The sequence below is a fragment of the Sebastes umbrosus genome, chromosome 17 (genome assembly GCF_015220745.1).
Source record: "Sebastes umbrosus isolate fSebUmb1 chromosome 17, fSebUmb1.pri, whole genome shotgun sequence".
Taxonomy (NCBI): Eukaryota; Metazoa; Chordata; class Actinopteri; order Perciformes; family Sebastidae; genus Sebastes; species Sebastes umbrosus.
The window spans coordinates 12,470,767-12,492,669 of NC_051285.1; the positions used below are offsets into that span (position 1 = coordinate 12,470,767).

Consider the following 21,903-nt stretch of genomic DNA (forward strand, 5'->3'; position numbering starts at 1 on the left):
CTGGAGGCAGGGTGAGTGAGGAGGGATGTGATGGCGGGAGGGTTTGTCTGGTTAGATGGGGTTGGTCCCCGGTAAGATGGTTGTCTCTTTAGGAAAAGGGAAGGAGAAGTTCTGTTCAAAATAGTCAAAAACCAACAGCTATAGTTCCTTAAACATACTGATTTACATACATGCAATAGTTAACCAACAGAGAAGTAGCGTTAAGCCTCTGGCTTTTTGTTCCAAGAAAAGTTAAAATAACATTTGTTTTTAAAAGCAAAATGAATCCAAACCTAACCTACAGGGGCTACGACGGCTATTGTAGGTTTGAATAACAGGCTCATCCAATAGACAGACACACAGTTTAACAGCTTGTTATCTTTCATATGATCGAAGAAGGTGTTTCAGTTTTTATGGTAGTAATGCAAAAGTTTAATTATTTCATCTATATGCAGGAGAGCTAAAAATAAATAAATAAATAAACAAATTACTCAATAAATACATTAATAAGCCATTAAATGTACCAAAAATTACATTAAAAATAATGTAGGCATTAATTAATTGATCAAATGTGACATAAATAGATATTTCTGTTTTGATTTGCTATTTACCTTTTATTGATTCCCCTATTTATCTACTCTATTTAATGTTCCCTTATATTCATTTATTTATTTTATTAACTTTTTTATTTATGTTTGCATTCATTTTTAATTAATTTAAGATTTATTGTTACATGTATGTGTGGCAGGGGTAATAATTAAAGGAACAAAAAAAGAAATGCATAAATAAATAATAATAATAAGACTGCACTCTTACATAGTAGCTCTAAGGGTCATCACCATAAATTCTTTTTTCTCAGTTCTTCATAAGCTCTGAGGAGAGACTTTGTATGTTGTCCTTTCATTAGTCTTAAAGCACTGAGATGATTGTCCACAAGGTCCCTTTTGAAAACGGAAAATAGGGGTTTAATTTTCCTCCATTTGGATGCATGGATGAAAGAATTTGCCAGCAGTATCAGATTGTTCAATATCAAGTCACTCTTAATGTCCTTCATGTTAATACCAAACACAATATTTTCTCTTGTGAGAGGAGCAAGTAGTTGGATTTTGGTTGACAGCCAGTCCTGCAAATCTTCCCAGAATGCCGCAGAATATATACAGTGGAAAAACAGATGATCAGTAGCATAAACATTATATAAGATAAGATAAGATAAGATATTCCTTTATTAGTTAGGGGAAATTTGCAGTGTACAGCAGCAAAGGGGATAGTGCAAAAAACAAGATGCATCAGCTAACACTAAAAAAAAAAAAAAAGAGCTAAACAAATTGTAACAAAATATGAACCATTTAAATAGAAGGAAGAATAAAAATAGGAGCAGTATATACAGTATTGACAATAAACAGACTATTAACAAAATTGCACAAGTGGAAAATGATATTGCACATTGAGAATGAATGAAATTCCACCTGAAAATATCAGGTTATTATTATATTTATTTTCTTTGACACTTTTGAGCTGGCTTCAATAAGGGTATACATTTGCACCCATTATAATGAAATGTATGTCAAAGCTGGTGTATTCAATGGGGTGACAAAATACTTTATTTTATGGTAAATAATAGATTTCCTTAAGTGTTTGTATATTACATTTATACTCCCAGTTAAAGCAGCAGTAGGCAGAATGTTTTCGGCATCATTGGGCAAAAATTCCATAATAACTTTTCAGCATATTGTAATTCAAGTGTTCTGAGAGAAAACTAGAACTCCTCATGGCTCTGTTTTCAGGCTTTAAAAAATCCCTTGACGGAGGACTTTGGCCAATCACAGGTCATTTCAGAGAGAGAATGTTGCTCTTTAGCATTCATTCAACGGAAGCAGCTGTCAATCACTCGCAAACTCCGATCAAACGGGTTTGTGACCCGGCAGCCATGTTGAGATAAGTTGAGGAATTACCAAGAAGCGCCCACCAGCCGGAACAAACTTTCTAATTTTAACAGCCAAACAGTACACTACAAGATGTTTCCGAAAACATTTGAGGTGAGAAATAGGCATTACAAAGAAAGAATATTGATTAATATTTGATCAGCGCTGCCTAGTTTGACCGTTTGATCAGAGTTTGCGAGTGAATGACAGCTGCTCAGAGACGGCAAGGCTCCAGCTCGGCTCTGATTGGTTGTTTTCCTCCGGTCTGTGAAATTTTGCAGATGCCATTAGGAGCACCGGAGGACACAGAGACACATGTTTTTTTTCTTCAGATTACCTGTCTCATGCACTACTGTCAGGATATAAAGACCGTTTTTATAGATATAACTTTTTTTAATCATATTTGCTCCAATTCTATCTAGTTAGGCTTTAACTATTTGTATATTATGTTTAAACTCCCAGTTAACTGGTGAGACAATGAGCTGAATGTATGTGTAAAATATCTTTAAGTGTTGAAGACTTTTCTTTGCTTGATTAGTTTATGTCGATTTGAAACAAAACCTAGACTGTTCACGTCATAGACTATACAGTCTGTGTATACAGGATTGTACGGATTGAAATCTTTTTTTCACATAAATGTATAGTTCAACATGATTGTAGTCTGGTTCTGTCTTATATGCACTTTGCATTTTGACAATAAAGGAGGAGGAAAAAGCAGCACCCAGCAATAAATTATACACATAGCTTTATTAAGCCACTAGGTGGCGCCACAGCAGCACAATGTGGGCTACACCTTCTCACCCCCAACACAATGATTTCCCTGATGCACTAAATAGAGCTGCACTGTGAGAACAGCTGGCAGTAAATAACCATTGCATTGTACAGTACACATCTGTAGATCAAACTTGATATTTTTGTGATATGTGGATTTCTCCCTCACCAAGCTGCCTTCAACTGCCAGAGAGTTTACTAATGTGTATTGTATTTTAGTACTGTTTTGTATTGTCCTTACGTACGTGGCTCTTGTCATATACAGGAACATAAAAACAAACCATCAGTCTAAGGGCATGGAGAATGGCCTCTCTTGCTGCTTCTCCCAGCATTCATTGCTATGGGAGACGTGTCTGCTGGGATAAAGCCTGCTGTGAGCTGTCGCCATAGTGATGGCATGAGACAGAGGCCGGAGGGAGCGCATGGTACAGACCCAACTGAGAGAAGAAAGGGGAAGTGGTGGATGAGTGTGCACTTTTTTTCTTCTATTCAGCATTGTGTGACAACTCCAGTGTTAAATAATGCCAGCACGATGTTTCTGATGCTAATTGACCTTTTTCAACGATATTATTCAATCTCAAGTGATGCAATTGTCTGAAATGCTGCCCTTATTTCAAATAATTAATACATACACTATAAAACTACAATAAAAAATACATGCAGGGGAGGAGGGAGGCCAACTGTTTTTTAAAAAATCATCCCCAATACAAAATAAATTGAGATTTAATAAACTTTTGTCAAATACAGAAGACAAGCAAGAATTAAAAGACTGTTTAAAGACTGAATATGAAACTAAATCATTGTCAAGATAGACATAGGTCGTCAGTGACAGTTTTTAAGTTGAGGTTGTTTACTTGAAAATGGTCCGATTTTGCTGACCTTTCACCTCTGCTCAGTAAATTAAATGTTAACACCTGCACACTACTCCATGCCACAATTTTTTTTTTTATTGACAGCGTTTCGATCCTGCTTGGATCTTCGTCAGGTCAAACTGTTTGAAAAAGTGGAAACCACTCCCATATTAATACATAAAGCACATTAATAGGCAAACAAGCTCTATGATGGCATGTGTAGTTCATCCAAAACACCAGCGTGATAAAAACATCAACAAACGGTTAACAATTTGATAAAGGACATAAAAACAGTAATACAAAAGCCATACTTCTAAATATCATACTTCTAAATAGCAAACATGTTAATTTATGTCATATTCATAATCTCAGAAAGTCCATCACCTACATTCAAATATATTACATTACATTGAGGTAGAGGAAAAATGAAAGAAGAAATATTTAATAATTGTACAATAAATTGGGTTTAAAACACATTTCAAAATAAGTTATCTATATCAAATCCCAATATGAAACAAAGACACACCTGTTGTATAACATTTTTTTCATTTTTACAAATATGTGTCAGAATATATACATATAACTGTATATACTGTATATAGGAAGAGCCATGTGAGAGTCTGGAGAGTGAAAATATAGTAGCTTTCTCTTTGGAGTAAGAGGGTATTTAAATCATCTCCTCTTCAAGATTCAAGAGTTTTATTTGCCATTTGCACCTATAAGTACATTGGAAGTCTGAGCAGTTTACACCGAGTCAGCTTTAAGAAAAGAAAAAAGGTAGAAAAGGCACAAGGTAATTACAGTACAAAATAAGTAGCACATTCAACTCAACACAATAAATAAATAAATTATTAAAATATAAAACGCCCTCAGTATAGTCAATAAATAAACTAAACTACCATCTGCATAGGAACGATACCCCCACAATACAAATATACAGTATATATGCTCCATGACCATGTTAAAATAACTTATAACTCTCAAAAATATTTAAAAAAATAAATAATTAATATAGCATTACAGAGCATTCAGTCATTCAGTTCAGGTGTACTGTGTGTCAATAATGGTATGGAGGTGAGGTGAGGTGTGGGGTATTTGTGTCTCTCTTTAACGTCCTTTGCCACCAGTCTTATTGTAGCTGGGAAGAAGCTGTTGTGAAACCGTGGAGGTCTAACATGCTCAATGTATCTGAGAGAGATTTCACCTCTGCCCTCCATCCCTCAGTACTGTGGTTTTACCTCTTTACTGTGCAATGAAGCTGAGCATCCAGACAGTTAACGTCAGCTCTTCTTCATGCTACACAGAGCACAGCAAAGAAAGTCTTTGTTCTCAACTTGCTCTTTTCAAAGCGCCTGCACACACACATCACATGCAAGTCAGTTTTTTTTTTTTAAAACATCTGTACTAATGAGACTGATTCCATTCTATGAAGAAAGTAAATTGAAAGTATAAGCCCAGTTTGACTACCAAACTTAATATGGAGGATTCAAGTTTTTGGCAAACTTGTTGTTGCTCATCCTACATGGTATATTTTGAATTGAGATGTCGACGGATAACTTTGACTATTATTCTCATAGAGAGTGATTAATTAAAGCAATGTTGCTCATATAGTTGACCTGCTTAAATTGTCCCACATACTGCATGCAACATATGCTTATCCATTCATCCATCCATTATCTGTAACCGCTTATCCTATTCAAGGTCGGTCACACTCACATTCACTCCCACATCTGTGTTGATTTACAATACAAGGGATCTTAACTTCTGCTTCGCTGATACTTCTGCTTTCAATGGTGACATTTTCAGTGTCTGTGTCACCTTTACAAACCTTTGCCCACCTTATATGTTTTCATCTAGAATGATCTAGGAAATATTCAGAGGGTTTAAAAACAGGGCCCAATATTTATTAATGGAGAAAAAGTTGAGATAAAAGCCAGACTCTACTATGATTTTGTCCCCTGTTTCATCAAATTGCAAATGAATCCACATTTATAAGTCAAAGGCACTTTTTATTGGTATATTGTGCCATTTTTGTAGTCATATTGATATCCTGATATTATAACAGTCAGGCGGTATTTATTGTTTATCTGCCTTAAATGGTGATGCCAAAATATTTCCGTCCAAGTAGTTGCTATTTTAGTGTTTCACAACAGCTCCAATCTATCTGTATTTACAGATGTAAATAGCTTGAAGACTCATTAAGTCGTAAAAGACAGCTCAAAGCTCCCTGATAAGAGAGGAAAGGATTGTCCTCCTGTCTTTTCAGGGAAAACAAAAAAATAAATCAGTGCACAACAAACCACATTTCTTTTGGCTGTGGTCCTGGAATATATCTGATATTCATTTAGTTCCCTGGAGGTGGAAACTTTAGTTTAGAAATGTTTTCATGGAATTACTGAAGTTTGAGCCCACATGCTCCTTCCGAATAATCAGAGTGACCTGTATCCTCATGTTGAAACAGAAGATTTAGAGGAAATTAATGTTACAAACGCATACACAAAATACAGACTGTAATAAGTATTTTCTATCGCTAAAATAACACAAGATGTAATATATGGATTGTATTGTGTTTTTACTCATCTTATTCTTTTATTTCATCTCATATTCTGCACCTTGTGTGGTAGTACTACCTAATCACATCCTTTAAGCTTCGTAATGAATAGTAGTATCTAAAACACAACATGTTTATTGACACACGCGTAAGGAAGTGTTAACGACAGATAGTTTATCTGCTTTACACAACTTTACAGTCCATCAGTCAATGAGGTTAAAAAATCAGTGATAACCTGCTTATACGTTGTAGAGTCTCTATCAGGTACCTGTTGGACTTTGCTGTTTGGTCATCATCGTGTTGGAAAGAGAAGTTGACATTCAAATGTTCAATCAATAACATCTGTGGACTCTGAAAGAACAATGGCCTTTATTCTCTTGTCATAATTACTTTTTCTTGTCCTGTCATGCGAATCTAGTTCTCACTTTGTTCCCGTCATAGTGTACAACATCAGCTGCACACTGATAAACTTCACATTGTGATCCTCCAGTGCAGTGATAAAAGTGGTTCATCCCTTGTTTTATTTCATCTTCTTTCTTTATATTTAATTATTTGAATGTATGTTAAAGTTCATTAAAGGTACCCTGTGCAGTTTTTGACCACTAGCGCTATGGAGCAAGCAACGTTATATGTGTATTCAGCTAACTAGTTTGTTAGCACTGATATGCCAACACGTTCTCATCCCAACTCGTCACTTGCTGAGGCTTTGTCAGACCCCTCTGCGTCACTTTTTGGTGTCATTAAACACATGCTTAATGTTGTGAATTAAACAAAAACATTTGCTTAGGTTTAGGCAACAAAACCACTTAGTTAGGTTTACAAAAAAACAACATGTTTGGGCTTAATATTACTACGTTAGTACAGTGAAAATGTGACTTTACGTTGTGAATACGGGACACAAACAAACAGCTGATTGTAACGTGTCTTCTGGATGTTTGTTGGACCCGTCCAACTCCTCTCCCACCCGCTCTGTGTGTCTCTCGCTCTTTAAACTATGTCACCACAGCACTTTGTCTTAGTGTTTACTGTTGCTGTGGATGGGTTTACGTTGCAGGCCATGGCTCCTGGAAGTGCTGTTGTCGAGAACTCATCACCCGCTGACTCCAGGGGAGTGAAGAAGAGTTTGGTTGTCATGTTAGTATATCCAGCATCCAGTAACAAAAGTTAACTGGCGACTGACGTTCAGAGGTAGAGCAGGTCACCCACCAATCAGAAGGCTCCTCCAGTCACATGTCGAAGTGAGCAAGATACTACACCACAAATTCCTCCCAAAGGCTGTGCCATCAGTGTGTGAATGAGTATTTAGATTACATCCTGATGGGCAGGTTGGCACCTTGCATGGCAGCCTCTGCCATCAGTGTATGAATGTGTGTGTGAGTGGTTGAATACTGACATGTAGTGTAAAGTGCTTTGAGTGGTCAGAAGACAGGAAAGACGCTATAAATGCAAGTCCATTTACCATTTACCAACTGCAGTCAATGAGCCGCGGCCTGTAAAGGCCCACTGCGGACAACATGCTTGACTCAGTCCGCAGAGTCGTGTCTAGAAGGGAACCTGCGAGTTGGAGAAACTCTCACGAGATGTTTAAGGTTAGGCATGGATCTTGAATAGTTAAGGTTAGGATAGGTCGTCGGTCAGCGAGTCTCGCAAGAGTTTTTGCAAGTTTTTGCAGATCTCAGATCAGATTTCGCAATATGCGGGTTACCTTCTAGATACCACCACCCGCAGAGCCCTGAAGCCTAATTGTGAAATCTCAGTTTCTCAGAACTGTTTCAGCACAACATGCATACAATGATTTGTGGCTTTGCTGTGTTTTAGTCTCCAGTGATTATACTGTGGATAGAGGAATTTGTATCTCTGTCTTCTCTATAATGTATTTCTGCCTGTGTGATTGTTTTGTGATGAGTCAAGAGAGAGGTTCTTTATCTGTGACTCTGAGGAACTGAAAACCTCATATTCACCAGTTGTCTCTGTGATAAGGAACAACTACACCACTCAAAGACAAGAATACTGCAAGGACAGTTAGGGTATTGTGTTAACAAACAGGTGAGTGTAACACTTTGGCAGATTTTTCTGTTGAATTGGTCAAATTCCTCTCTCTGGTTCACCTTGATCATGGTCCTTTGAGATTACAGAGTTATGGTGAGGTGTGTGTGAGTGACTGATTTGTAAAACCTGGTGGCAGAGCGCTGTTCAGTGAGTGTCAGGTGCGTTTCAAGGCTGATAAAGTACCTTTGGTTCTATTTTTTTACAGATAAGGCTGTAAAATGTTGTGAGTCTGGTTTATAACACTCATGTGACCCTCCGACATTTCCTGACTCTGCATTAACAAGGATAATATTGATATTGATTTGTCAGTTCAACATCTGTTTTTCTCCCTACCCAACAGAGACGCAACAAAATAAAATTGATTATTCATAATATTTATTTATTTATTATTAATTGTTATTTAATTTAATTTAATTTGATTTAGAACTAATATGCAAAAACACATACATTGACAATACACTGGTACATTAGTAGTTCACCAAGGTGCTTGTCAGTTTGTCAATTGTTGGAAAAGGGTGTTTGTTTTCTTCCTTTTCGGTCTCTCTTTCATCTTAACCGCTAATTTTTCCTTTTTTTTCCAGCTGATTCAAGTCTTTGTCCATAATATGGCCAATAGGCATATTCTTTGACAATTGTATGGCAGCCTAACGTAGCCAACAGTATACCTGCCACACCTATAAGCATTATTATCTCTGGCTAAACTGAAGGATGAATTTAACTCGGTTGTAACGCTGGCTAAAGAAAGAAACCCAACTCCCAAAGCCCAACCCAACTTTCAGCTTTTTAAACTATTTGATTTGGACTGTTTGTTTTGGTAGCGTGTGCTTTGTGATGTGCGCTCCTGTATTTTACTAGCACTCTAAAACAAAAGGGTTAAACCGTCTTTCCTGAGCAAAGAGGAAGAAAAGACCCTCCTCCTCATCATTTTGAGTTTGACTTTTATTGAAATCTTTAACACATTTGAAATTCAAGCACTACTACAAAAACATTTAAAGCAATTTAATTTGTGAATCTGTTTTTTAAACAATTTAAAAATGTGAAATATTTAATTTATACACACAAACACATCCTGCTGATGTGGAAACAAACATCCTATAACACACACACACACACACCCACGCACACACACGCACACACGAATCTACAGAGGTCCTTTGGCTCTTTGTTTGACATACAGAGGGCCATGCAGGCTGTTGCTTATGATAGATATAAAATATACAAAAATAAGATAAAAAAAAGAAACAATAGAAATCTATTTGAAACACAGACACAGTTGAGTATGTGATGTTAAAATACATTACAAATACATTTTATTACAGAAATATATATAAACTCACACATATGGACACATATAAAGTCTTTGTGTGGCAACTGAAACAGTCTCTTCTATGACCTCAAACAGTGAAACTGTGAAACTGTTTGAGGAAGAAGATAAAGTTGTTACCTGGGGCCGTATCATGGATCCATCTTTAGTTTCAGTCTCAGCAGAAACTCTCCTAAGCAAATATTACATGCAAAACACACACACACACACACACACACACACACACACACACGCACACACACACACACACACACACACACACTGAACAATCACACAGCCAAAACCATGTAAAATGAGAGCTGGCTTTTCCTTGTCATTGTCAGTGACACACAGTATTTTAACTGAAAGTTTCAGTGAAACACGACACCAGCAGGCCAACGGCTAATGATAGAGCGACACACACAAGAAGCAGATGTTTTCAGATTCACATAATGCCACAGAAGTTTGAGTATAAATACAACATGTCAGAGGAACGCAGTTTGACCTTTCAAAAGAATAAAGTTATGTTTTACTGTAAAACAGGCTCCCATGTTCATACACTGAAAATGGGAGCCACTTTAACAAGGCACACCTGCTGGATTATAGCAGAGCAAAGGTATTAAAAGTTATAAAAATGAACAGTTCAACCAAACTGAACACACATGCACACATCTTCATCTCGGAGTCTTTTCATGGCGATTCGCCCTGTGGTTTCAGACAGCAAAATACACACACTGACACACAAAAACACTCATGTGCAACAAACATTTCATCCTACTTTCCAAATCTTCCGTTCAAACATAGTCTTTCCTGTCGTACCCTGCGCCTGCACTGGCGCTGCGCGGGGCGGAGTAGGCCATCCGGGGCGGCTTGTACTGCTTCTCTTTTGGCGGGCAGCTGCTGCACAGCATGGCGCCACCGATCAGTAGCAGGGCGGCCGCTCCCCAGCCGATGTAGAGCGCTGCCCCGAGCTCCCTCCTCTGTGCGTCGGTCAGGAGGGGGTTGTAGAAATCCCGGATGATGACGCTTGCTGTCCAGGAGACGGGGATGAGGACCAAAAGGCCGCCGAGGACAAAAAAGATTCCAGCGATGATCATCACTTTGGCCTTGGACGCCTCGTCTTCGATGCAGTTGGTGCACTTGGCGCCGACGATGGAGATCATGACCCCCAGCACCCCAAGTATGATGGCGATGATCATCATGGCTCTGGAGGCCTGCAGCTCTTGAGGCAAGGCCAGCATTGAATCGTAGATCTTGCACTGCATCTGGCCGGTGCTCTGGGTGACACAGTTCATCCACAAACCCTGCCAGATGCTCTGAGAAGTGATGATGTTGGCTCCGATGAACGCCGTCACCTTCCACATGGGCAGGGCGCACGTCACTATTGCAATGATGAAACCAATGACTCCAAGGGCGATGCCCACGATCTCCATGCCCATCGACATGCTGGCTCTTCGTCTGATGACTCTGAAATAGCGAGTCCACGGATTTGCCAACAAACCTTTAAAGATCCTCCTTCTGTGTTGTTCAGGCGTTCTTGTGAACACCTGTGAGAGGGTGTGATGTAGCTGTGAGATGCTGCCACGGAAACAAGAGATCCTTTATACCTCAGGGGAGCAAGGAGGAGTCCCCCGGTGATGACGTCAACAGGAGGTTGTCTTCACACACAAAAAGACCATCTCCACCTGTGCACATATAGTGGAGGAGGGGAGCTGGAGGCAGGGCGAGTGAGGAGGGATGTGATGGCGGGAGGGTTTGTCTGGTTGGTGGGGGTTGGTCACCTTTAAGATGGCTGTCTCTTTAGTAAAAGGGAAGGAGAAGTTCTGTTTAAAATAGTCAAAAAGTATAGTTCCTTAAACATACTGATTCAGCTTTAGAATGTACAAATTGTTAAATATTGAGTCACACAATGGTTAACCAACAGAGAAGTAGCTTCAGCATCTGGCTACATAGACAGCTTGTTGTGAGTAAGCACACAATGGTGCAAACACACACAATGGCTATAAGCAGACCGTCCCTCTGATACTGTTGATCTTTCGTTACTTCCTGGTTCCAGCCGTGTGGGTTTCTTAAACAGTCAGGATTCGGTGTTAGGAAAACAATCCCAAAAGCTCTGCTGGGAACCGGAATAACTGCACCCAGAGCAAATATGAGCAGAGAGAAAACATAATAGGCTGATTCTCAGACACCTTTAGCATACAGACAGCGTGATCTTCCCAGTATCGGTTTAACTCTGGCCAAATAATTCCTGGAGACACATGTGGTTGAGTATACAACTGTATAAAAGAAAAGAAAAAAATACTGTTGCTCGCAGTATTTGAATCCATGTTGAAGACTAGTCAAGTCAAATTATTTTTTAAATCAGAAAATTGGGATTTTTTGTTTCAAGAAAAGTTAAAATAACATTTGTTTTTAAAAGCAAAATGAATGAGATAACTGCAGTTACACTTTGAAGGAGTCACCTTGTAATTTACTGTAAATTGAATTTGAGTTAGAAAGCTGGACTCATTATGACCTTTTGACCTTTTCCTGCAATAATCTATGTAATTAAGTACTAATTGTGGGCGAAAAGCCATCTAAACTAAAGTAAATATTCAGTCATCATTCATTTATATTTGGCAACTTTATTCTGCATAGATTTCCAGTTGCATGCACGCCTGTAGACAAATTTCACATTTTTGCTTGTGAAGAGACTTTATGCACCAATTAACTAGCATTAAAGGATAGGTTCACTATTTTTCTGCCTTGAAACAACAGTCAGGTGCCCAAATATATCATTCTTCCTGTTTATTTACTTTACAATGTAAGTGACAAAATCCACAGTCCTCGCTCTGCCTCATAATAAGCTGCAGATAAACTTTTGAATCCAATTTCCTTCATGGAAGGAATATTATTAATAATATTTATATTATTATATGTTGAAGACTAGTCAAGTCAAATCATTTTTTTAAATCAGAAAATTAGAATTTGTCATTTTTGTTCCAAGAAAAGTTAAAATAACATTTGTTTTTAAAAGCAAAATGAATCCAAACCTAACTTACAGGCGCTACGACGGCTATTGTAAGTTTGAATAACAGGCTCATCCAATGTTTTAGTCAAACACACAAACAAAAAAATGTCCTCACATTATGATTGTGGAGCCCAAAATAGTTCTCACAAAGATATAAAAGCAACAACACACATAAACAAACCCCAAGGCTGAACAACAGGGAGGCTCTGTTTGTCGTTCCATTGGGTTTATGTAACAACATCAGTTGAAGCATTACTACCGAGATAACCTGTAGGCTACCTGTATCAGCACACCTGTGTTCACCAGCTGCTTGTGTTACCAAAACAACAGCCAAACTTCTGTTCTTCTCAATAAGTAAAGTTATATTTTCCATATTAAACCATGTAAGCTATTATCATAGTCAGGGTCTGAAATTAACTTTTTTCACTCAAGTATTTTTTTTGTCTGCCACTTTTGAAATCTATGCGCTAAATGAAGGAATAACATTATAGATCTGATGTCATTCAATGTTCGATGTATTTTACATAAAAAACATTATATAAGCCTACATGGTAAATTACAGTGTTCAAACTACACCGTGGAGGGAGGGTAGTGTCCACAGTACTGTACTACTCTTATTGTCATCTATAGTGGTTATTTGAATAAAAACACACAATTCAAATGATTGTGATTATTTAAATATTTGCTTTAATTAAAAAAATCTTGGCAAGCTGCTTAGAGCTAGTGTTAGGAAGTTAAACAGGTCATAATTCCCTCTCTAATATCTATTTTATATTGCTGTGAAAACATCTCCTAGAAACAACTGGCTTAATTCAAGTTTTTTGCCAAACACTAACTTTACGAGATTACATTTGAACACATCATGATAACGTTGTTATTTTTTGCCCAATAGTCCTTTTTCCTGAGCAGACTTTGAACGCCTCATAATAATAACTCAATGACACCCCCATTAACGTTAGTAGCTCCATTATTTATCCAAGCAGGACTGGGCTGCCCACCTTCTTCTAACAGGTAACGTTACTAACTCTCCTCCTGCTGATTTCAGCACAGATTTGTTTTTCACAGTGCCGCATTATCAGGGAAAAATAGGGTGTTAGTTATTTTACTGTTAAAAAACAATGAAATAATAATTAATAATATTTTATCAATTAGTAATGCCATAATTTGTTGTTTTAACAGTTTTTTGTTGCACACATTATAACATTTTATATACTACATCAAGTATTTATTAATGGTTACAAAATTATTTGTAAACCTTAAAGAAATCATTTCTAAAACATCTCTAAACATTACATTGACATTTGTAACACTTTGTTAATGGTTAATAATTGGTTTGTAATCCATCTATAAAATTTTTTTAGTTAGATAGTTAATGCTTTGTTAATGGTTAATCACTGGTTTTTGGTCCATCTATCTACATAATGTTTATCGATGTTTTACAAACGATTTCTTAAAGGTTTACAAATCATTTAATAATCATTAAAAAATATGTTATAATGTGTGCAACACTAAACTGTTATAGTCTGCTAATGTAATCAGAATGTAATGTTATCGTCTCTTATCAGCTATGATACAATATATCAACTAATTATTTAATTTTACATGAACTAATGATAAAATAATATAAATTATCGCATTACTAATAATTAGTAAACATGATCAATTATCATTTCATTGTTAACAGTAAAATAACTATAACTATAATAATAATAATAATAATAATAATAGTAACAATAATACTATATTCAAAGCTTTAAACTTTCTTGTTTGCTGCTGCCTTTTATTAAACCAAATAATTATCTTATACTGCACTATAACTTTTATTCTTGTGTGTTATATTCTATTTTAGCTTCTATTCTAGCTTTTATTTTTAGCTTGTTTTTATTTTATATCAATTATTATTGATACTACTATATTAAATAATAACTAAAAAGGTTTACTTAACTATCAATTTACCATTTATAAATGATGGTTATGAGTTTTTTTTTGAGGATTCAGATTAATGATATAATATAAAATCAACTAATAAATGATGATGTATTATTATAGGTGAAGATAAGACATTATTGATCCCTAAGAGGAATTCACAAATCGTTGATAAAGTAGTTAAAATTAGCCCCGCTTTTACCAGCTGCAACATTAAGGTGATCTACATATTATTTAATCAATAATTATAATCCAATAATATAATATACATTATTTTGAAAAAGTTCATTCTGCATAATGAGTACCTTTACATTTAGTATTTTAAGCAGCACTTTGAATACAGGACTTTTTTAGTATTTCTACACTGCGGTATTGCTATTTTAAAAAAATACTTCTTTCACCACTGGGTGTTACTATTTGATGGGAGTCCAGTATATTCACAGGGGAGTTTAAATAACTTAAAAGGTTTGTTCACTGTTGTTCAGAGGAGCAGAAATAGGTAATCCGTAGTAATGTCCCCGGTGCAGAATGAACCGGCTGCTCTGCTGCACCTGAGCACACCTGTGACAACACAGAGGATAGTTTGACTATTCAAAACAGCACAGAGTTTGTACCTGTGGCTCAAGTCTTCCCTTCACATCAGAATGTAAAAGAAAATCATCTGTCACACTCAACTCTGTCGTCCGTGGGGAAGGTGTCACTTCTCAACTCTCTAAAACAACATCAACGCCTTTTTTCATGCTGTTGTTTTTAAATAATAAAGGTTAAAAAACCCAAGAAGGAAAAAAAATACAGTTAATTAACAAAATTGGTGTTCATTTCCACTTTTATTTCTACAATATATGGAGTAAAAACCTTATCATAGCCTTTTCTCTCATGGTAAATATCTTAATATCTTAATCATTAAGTTGAACCAGGATAAATTAGGCCCACATAATATTTCACAGTGAAAATCTTTATTACTTTGTTATTTAAGGTATTTTCAATCATTTCAGTAGATCTAAAAACAAAACATCCATTATTGGCAAACACGTACATGTATGTTATTACAACAAAAATCATGTTAAATAAAAGCATCAACCTTTGTAGACAATGTATAAACACAGCCACATTATCCGCTGTAAAATGTGATAGAGATAGATAATCACTCACATATCACCCAATCCAAATATTCATTTTACATAACTTCTTTTTACAGTCCCCTCCGCCATGTTGACCTTGCTTTGGAGCCAAAGTGAGCTCCATTTTACTCAACCGTGTAATATTTCACATCTGTGACTATGTCTGTATTTTGTAATAATAGCAAGAAATGCAAAAAAAAAATAGGGCTGTCAATCGATTCAAATATTTTATCGTGATTGATTGCATGATTGTCCATAGTTAATCGGGATTAATCGCAAATTAATTACACATGTTTTATCTGTTCAAAATGTACATTAAAGGATGATTTGTCAAGTATTTAATTCACTTGTCAACATGGGAGTGGACAAATATGCTTGCTTTATGCAAATATATGCATATTTTTTTTTGGGGAAATCAATTAACAACACAAAACAATGACAAATATTGTCCAGAAACCCTCACAGGTACTGCATCTAGCATAAAAAAAAATGTTCAAATCATAACATGGCAAACTGCAGCCCAACATATAACAACAGCTGTCAGTGTGTCAGTGTGCTGACTTGACTAGGAATTGCCCCAAACTGCATGTGATGCCGTTTCTGTTTGGAAATGGCCATGCCAGTTTTTCCTCGCAAAAATTTAGTACAAGTTTGGAGCGTTATTTAGCCTCCTTCTACCAATGGATTCCTTTGGTTTTCTAGTTTCATATGATGCCAGTATCTTCACTCTATCTTTAAAACTGAGCCCGATACAACCTAAAAATCGTAAATTGCGTTCATGCGTTAAAGAAATTAGTGGCGTTAAAACAAATTTGTGTTAATGCATTATCGCGTTAACTTTGACAGCCCTGAAAAAACATTTAAAACAGTCACAACAGTGTCTTTCTTTGCTTTACAATAGCTGACAGTATGACACGTCATATGTACACACTGATCAGTTCAACGAGGAGCATTTACAATGTAAATGTTATAAGCACAAATAATAAATATATATATATTGGACAAAGTCTCCTCTTTGAACTGACCACATAGACCATATTTGGTCACATCTTCTTAAACTTGCTTTAGACCAGTGGTTATTGTAAACAGTACCATCAAACATCTGCGTAGAGCTTCCAAATCTATTTTTCAAAAGTATCAAAACACTTCCTCCATATTTACACTTATTTATTTAAACTGGTTTGGCTCTTTAACCATTTACTAGTGAACAATTGGTTCCAGTTAAACCAATGTAATTATTATTTAGCTACATTTCTGTACACATTTTCCGACACAGTCACAGTTCCCTCACACGTAGTCCCTCCTGTTGTAGGAGCTTTGAGCGATTGACCTCGGTGCGGCGGAGTATGCTATACGGCTCTGAGGGGGCATGCTGTACCTCAATGGTTTCTCTTCCTGTGGAGGGCAACTGCAGCAAAGGATGGACCCTCCAATCACCAGCAGGGCCGCGGCGGCCCAGCCCAGATACAGCGCCGCCCCGATCTCCATCTTCTGACCAGAGGGGACGAGTGGACTGTAGAACTCGACCACGATGGTGTGTGCTGACCAGGAAACAGGCACCAGCTGGGTCAAAGCTGCCGTGATGAACGCGCCGCCCGAGGCGGCCATCACCCTGGCTTTCACCCCTTCATCTTCGATGCAGTTGGTGCACTTTGCTCCCACCATAGCGACGAGGAGAGCCAGCACCCCGATGATGATGGAGACGACGGTGAGCGCCCTGGCGGCCTGCAGGTCCTGCGGTAAAGCCAGCATGGAGTCGTAGACCTTGCACTGCATCTGCCCCGTGCTCTGGAACACGCAGTTCATCCACAGGCCCTCCCAGTACACCTGAGCTGTGACAATGTTAGAGCCAATGAAGGCGGAGACCCTCCACATCGGCAAGGCGCAGCTGATCACACTCAGCACCCAGCCGAGCACGGACAGAATGACGCCGACCAGTTCGAGTGCAAAAGACACCATTGTGCACTCAGACAGGCGTCCCCTCTTTGGCTCCTTTATTTGTCCTTTAGGTTCCTCTTTATTGAATTTTCTCTCGGTTTTCCTTGCTTCCCTTTCCTCCTTTTATTTTTCCAGCAAATATTTAAAGGCCTTCTTGCTTTTGCCCTTCAAGCTCCTCTTCGTCAGCCTTTCTTTCCACCAGGTATGCTTCCTCCTCCTCAAGCTGTAGCTACTGCACCTGCTGCTGAATCCACAAGTGTCGATTTGTCAGTGTGCTTCCTCCGCAAACTCTCTGCTGCGTGTACGTGTCTGCTCAGAAGTTCTTTTCCTATGTTCCTCTGCTCTTAAGGAGTGGATGACCCTTATCTGTGTATTGTTTTATTACTAAGCGATCAGGCCCTCCTAACCGATGACATCACTCGTCAAACCAAGCCAATCAGGCGAGTCCTGGGCATTGGCCTCATTTACCACCTGGGTGTGTTGGTGCTCGTTTGTGTGCTTTTTTCAAATGAAAAGTAGTTTTATGGTTTAACCTTTTGCCCATGGTAGCTATGGGTGTGTCTGCTTGGTCACTCATTACCTACTGACAGCCATAAAGCAGCGCTTGTTATGTGGTTGATAGGTGACCACATGAGACCGTAACGCATATACAAACATGGATTTTAATAGGTGTGTGTGTGTGTGTGTGTGTGTGTTTGCATAGAGTGGGATTGTGTTTGAGAGACTTTGGAGGGGAAAAGAGAACATAATACATAATACAGCACATAATAAATATTGACAGGATTTCTCCATCTCTTTTCTGTTATATATTTTAATTTTTTTTGTTCTGTTGTGATGTGTCATGTTTTTATATGCTTGACTTAAACATGATGTGTTTTTATAGCAGTTTTTACAACGCGTACCATCTCCAAGGAGTCACACAGTCTCTGGGTAATCATACAGTAAAATTTGAGTTAATGACAAACTAGAAATGTCAAGAATATATTTTATAGATATGCGACTATGGCTTCTGTGAACCAGCTCTTTCAGCCAATCTTGTTGTTTTCACATTTGGGAGCGTTTAAGCCCATTGGTACATACTGAAGACATAAATCTTTAAAGAAGGGTCACAGATATATCGTTTTTTAAAAGAAAAAAAGATTTTGCTAAAACAGCTGGGGTTGTTTCTAGCAAACTTTACTCAAATCTGTGTTTAAAGTGTGTTTGTTGGGGACTATTTTCAGCTATGGATTAATATGCATTTCAAGAGAGACAAGTGAATGAAGTAAAGATTGTTGTTTATGATAATAAAGTCTTGACAGAAAGTCTATGGCGCTTAGACTCTACAGGTAGATTAGTAATCGCTGCCCTGAGTAGCAGCAAGATAAATCCAACACATTCTTGCTCCCAACTTGTCAAATACCACCGATTGGTCAGTGCCCCTCGGTATGGGAGACCGACGCACGTTTCTTACGTACTTAAGTAACGCCACTTCCGGAGTTATTTTAACGCAAGGATTCACATAATAAACATAAAATCAAAACATAAGAAGTGTCATGCAGAAATGGAAATGTGTTTTGGGTCATGGTTGGCATTTTGGGCTCGGAACAGATTGAACGCAATATTCTCCTACGAGGCAAACTGTCCAGGTGATCACTACGCTGCCACTATCACACTCTGACACACTTTTATCTGGCATATGTTTACACACTATCACACTTCAATATTAGTCAAACACGTCTACTATGGAATGGCTAAACACAGAAACCATGATAAGAAGATAAAGCCTGATAAAAGGTAATTCATTGACATTATCTCGGTATTCTAGGAAGAAACAAACAATCTGCCAACAATTGAAATCATATCTGACTGTCAATACTATCAAATTCTTTGTTTGCATGCTTAAACAAGAAATATTTTTTGCTGGAGTCGCTGATCAACAGCACTAGTGTGGTTCTTTTTTTCGTTTCTTTTAGCTTTTTTTGGTTTCCACCAGCTCCTGAGGGAAATATCTGTCTCTTTAGCTGCTCCACTGTGTTAACCAGCTAGTTGATAACTGTGTCTATCTGCAGGTAGTGAATAGTGGGTTTATCAAGGCTTTTTATTTTGCTGAAAACAGCTGCCTACTGTAACTGTTAGCGATTAATGAAATGTCTCAGGCTAAACAAGGACAATTTGCTGACTATAAAACAAGACAAGTTCCTAAAAGAGGCTTCAAATGGCCATGCCAAAAGCCATGTTAGTTTGATTGGGATTGTTATTTTTCCCTAACCAATCAGTAGTGACGTAACGTCCTGCTAACATCATTTTCAGTTCGTATCAGTCATTTTGAAATATACTGACTTAAAGGTGCTATTGATAACATTGATATCATTCAGCCACTAGATGTTGCATTCTCCCTCCCCTGTTCTATTTTACCTCACAACAAGTCATTGCCAGGCACTTACCGTCAATCTCCGCCATTTATCCGGATTTTTTGTCAACACTAACTAACAACACAGAGATACCGCGTGATACCAACGTTGTTATACTGTTGGCTCACAAGCCTTGTTAGAAGTGGGAACCAAACGTCAGATATGTTCCACAGAGATAAAAAAAACATTGATTTTGAACCCGCCAACATTTTTAAAATGATTAATTTACAATCATAATTTTTTTCAGGAATAGCCATACGTTTATTCTGCACCTTTCTAAAGGCTCTGTGGATGTATTTTTTTCTTTTTAAATATTCGGCTACATAAAAATGTTATCAATAAGACCTTTAAGAGTTGCTATTTCTGTTAGTCAGTGTACAACAACCGGTGCGGCTGTGTCGACCTCATTCGTGCTTGTCGCTGTTTCCGTGGCAATTTTTCTGTCGCCATTTTTCTGGCTCTGGCTCAGGAAGATGAAATCTCCGTTCTTATTCTCGCCTACAAAGCTCTAGTTGTTTTTTTTTTTCTAACCATGGAAACAGTTGTCAATGTCACTGAATGAAACAGCTATTTTCTTTATAAATACTGTAACAACTCCATGTATATTTGTGCAGTTATAGCCGTCCAATGAAACTCCACTATCTGTCACAAGAGTTGATAAATGAGTTTCGGTTAGCAGAGGGATTATCCGTTTCCCTGTTGCTTCCTTGTATGCATGGATAGATTTGTGAGAGTGTGAGCACTTTCTTCTCTCCAGCTGCAGAGAAAACACACACACACGATCCATCATCATATCCAACTGGGTGTGTGGAGAGGGTATTTCAGAGGGAAGACTGTATGAATAACACGTTTATCTATTTGGATCACTGCCAAGTGAAAGTCAGTGCATGGGTCAACAATTACTGCCAACACACTGATCATAGTAACCTAAATACAGGAGGAAGACAGCTATAAAAATACTCTTCTGGTACTGATACCGTCTTGATCTAAAGTTAAAGTACAATACACGTAGACATATAATGACGTCTTTTGTTTCAGTGAGTCAAATGTAAATGGGTCACGCTTCAGGAGGAATGATTTGTGATTTGGATCTGACCCATTATGTGTCTTTACATCAGTCAAATCATTGGTGGGGGATGAGAGTTAACTGTGAGTAAGCTATGTTACTCAGCATAAATGCAAAAATGTGTTGTTTTTAAAGACGTTATCACCGTAAAAAGGTTTCAGGGAAAAAAGCCACCACTAACTATGGCAGGAATTAAAAGACATATTATGTATGATATAAGCTGTTTGTCTATTACCGCATTAATAATTCAACCATTTATCAGTCATTTTCTGCTGTTCTTAGATGTTTTGTGTATGGAGGACAGAACCTGTCCAAATCAAAAATAAATAAATAAATGAATAAATTACTCTAAATAGACTTATGTGCCATTCAATTTATATTAAAAAAATATTTTATTTGATAATGAATAAATAAATGTAAAAATAAATCTTAAATTAATTGAAAATGAATGCAAAAATAAATAAATATTTTTAAGTTAATAAAAATAAATAAATAAATATAAGGGAACATTAAATAGAGTAGATACATAGGGGAATCAATAAAAGTTAAATAGCAAATCAAAACAGAAATATCAATTTACATCACATTTGATCAAAGAATGAAACTTGTGCATTACTAAGATAGAAACTGAAACACCTTATTCTTCCATCTTATGAAAGATAACATGCTGTTAAACTGTGTGTCTATCAAGATGAGTTAGTGGCAGTATAATTTAATAGAAACGGTTGGCCTGAGAGGACTTCATAAACATGTTACAACCCAAATTTAAAGAATACAAAACAATTTAATAGTTTTATATTGAAGTAGATTTTCCACACCAGTTCTTTTTTTTTTAGAAAACCCACTATATTATTTTTGAAATATCTCTAAACCAATCACCAGCCTTTAATTTCAAACTGCCTGTTTCAAAGAAAGATAGGGGATTTCCACTAGCAGTGTTTATTAGGTCACTGGTCGGTGGCGATACTGCTCTACAAGCGGACTCTCGGTTACTAAGTAATAAGGCCTTTGAAAGAGGTGAGG

At 37.3% G+C, this 21,903-nt stretch overlaps 2 protein-coding genes across 2 annotated transcripts; both read right to left on the minus strand.

Annotated features, from left to right (window-relative positions):
- Positions 1 to 9,053: 9,053 nt before the first annotated feature.
- On the minus strand, positions 9,054 to 11,017 carry LOC119475149 (claudin-3-like). The gene has a single exon (XM_037747603.1). It carries the CDS (start codon positions 10,869 to 10,871, stop codon positions 10,221 to 10,223), a length of 651 nt encoding a protein of 216 aa, XP_037603531.1. The 5' UTR covers positions 10,872 to 11,017; the 3' UTR covers positions 9,054 to 10,220.
- Positions 11,018 to 16,283: 5,266 nt separating this feature from the next.
- cldnc (claudin c) lies at positions 16,284 to 17,886 on the minus strand. Its single transcript, XM_037747703.1, has one exon. It carries the CDS (start codon positions 17,440 to 17,442, stop codon positions 16,771 to 16,773), a length of 672 nt encoding a protein of 223 aa, XP_037603631.1. The 5' UTR covers positions 17,443 to 17,886; the 3' UTR covers positions 16,284 to 16,770.
- Between the last annotated feature and the right edge of the window lie 4,017 nt (positions 17,887 to 21,903).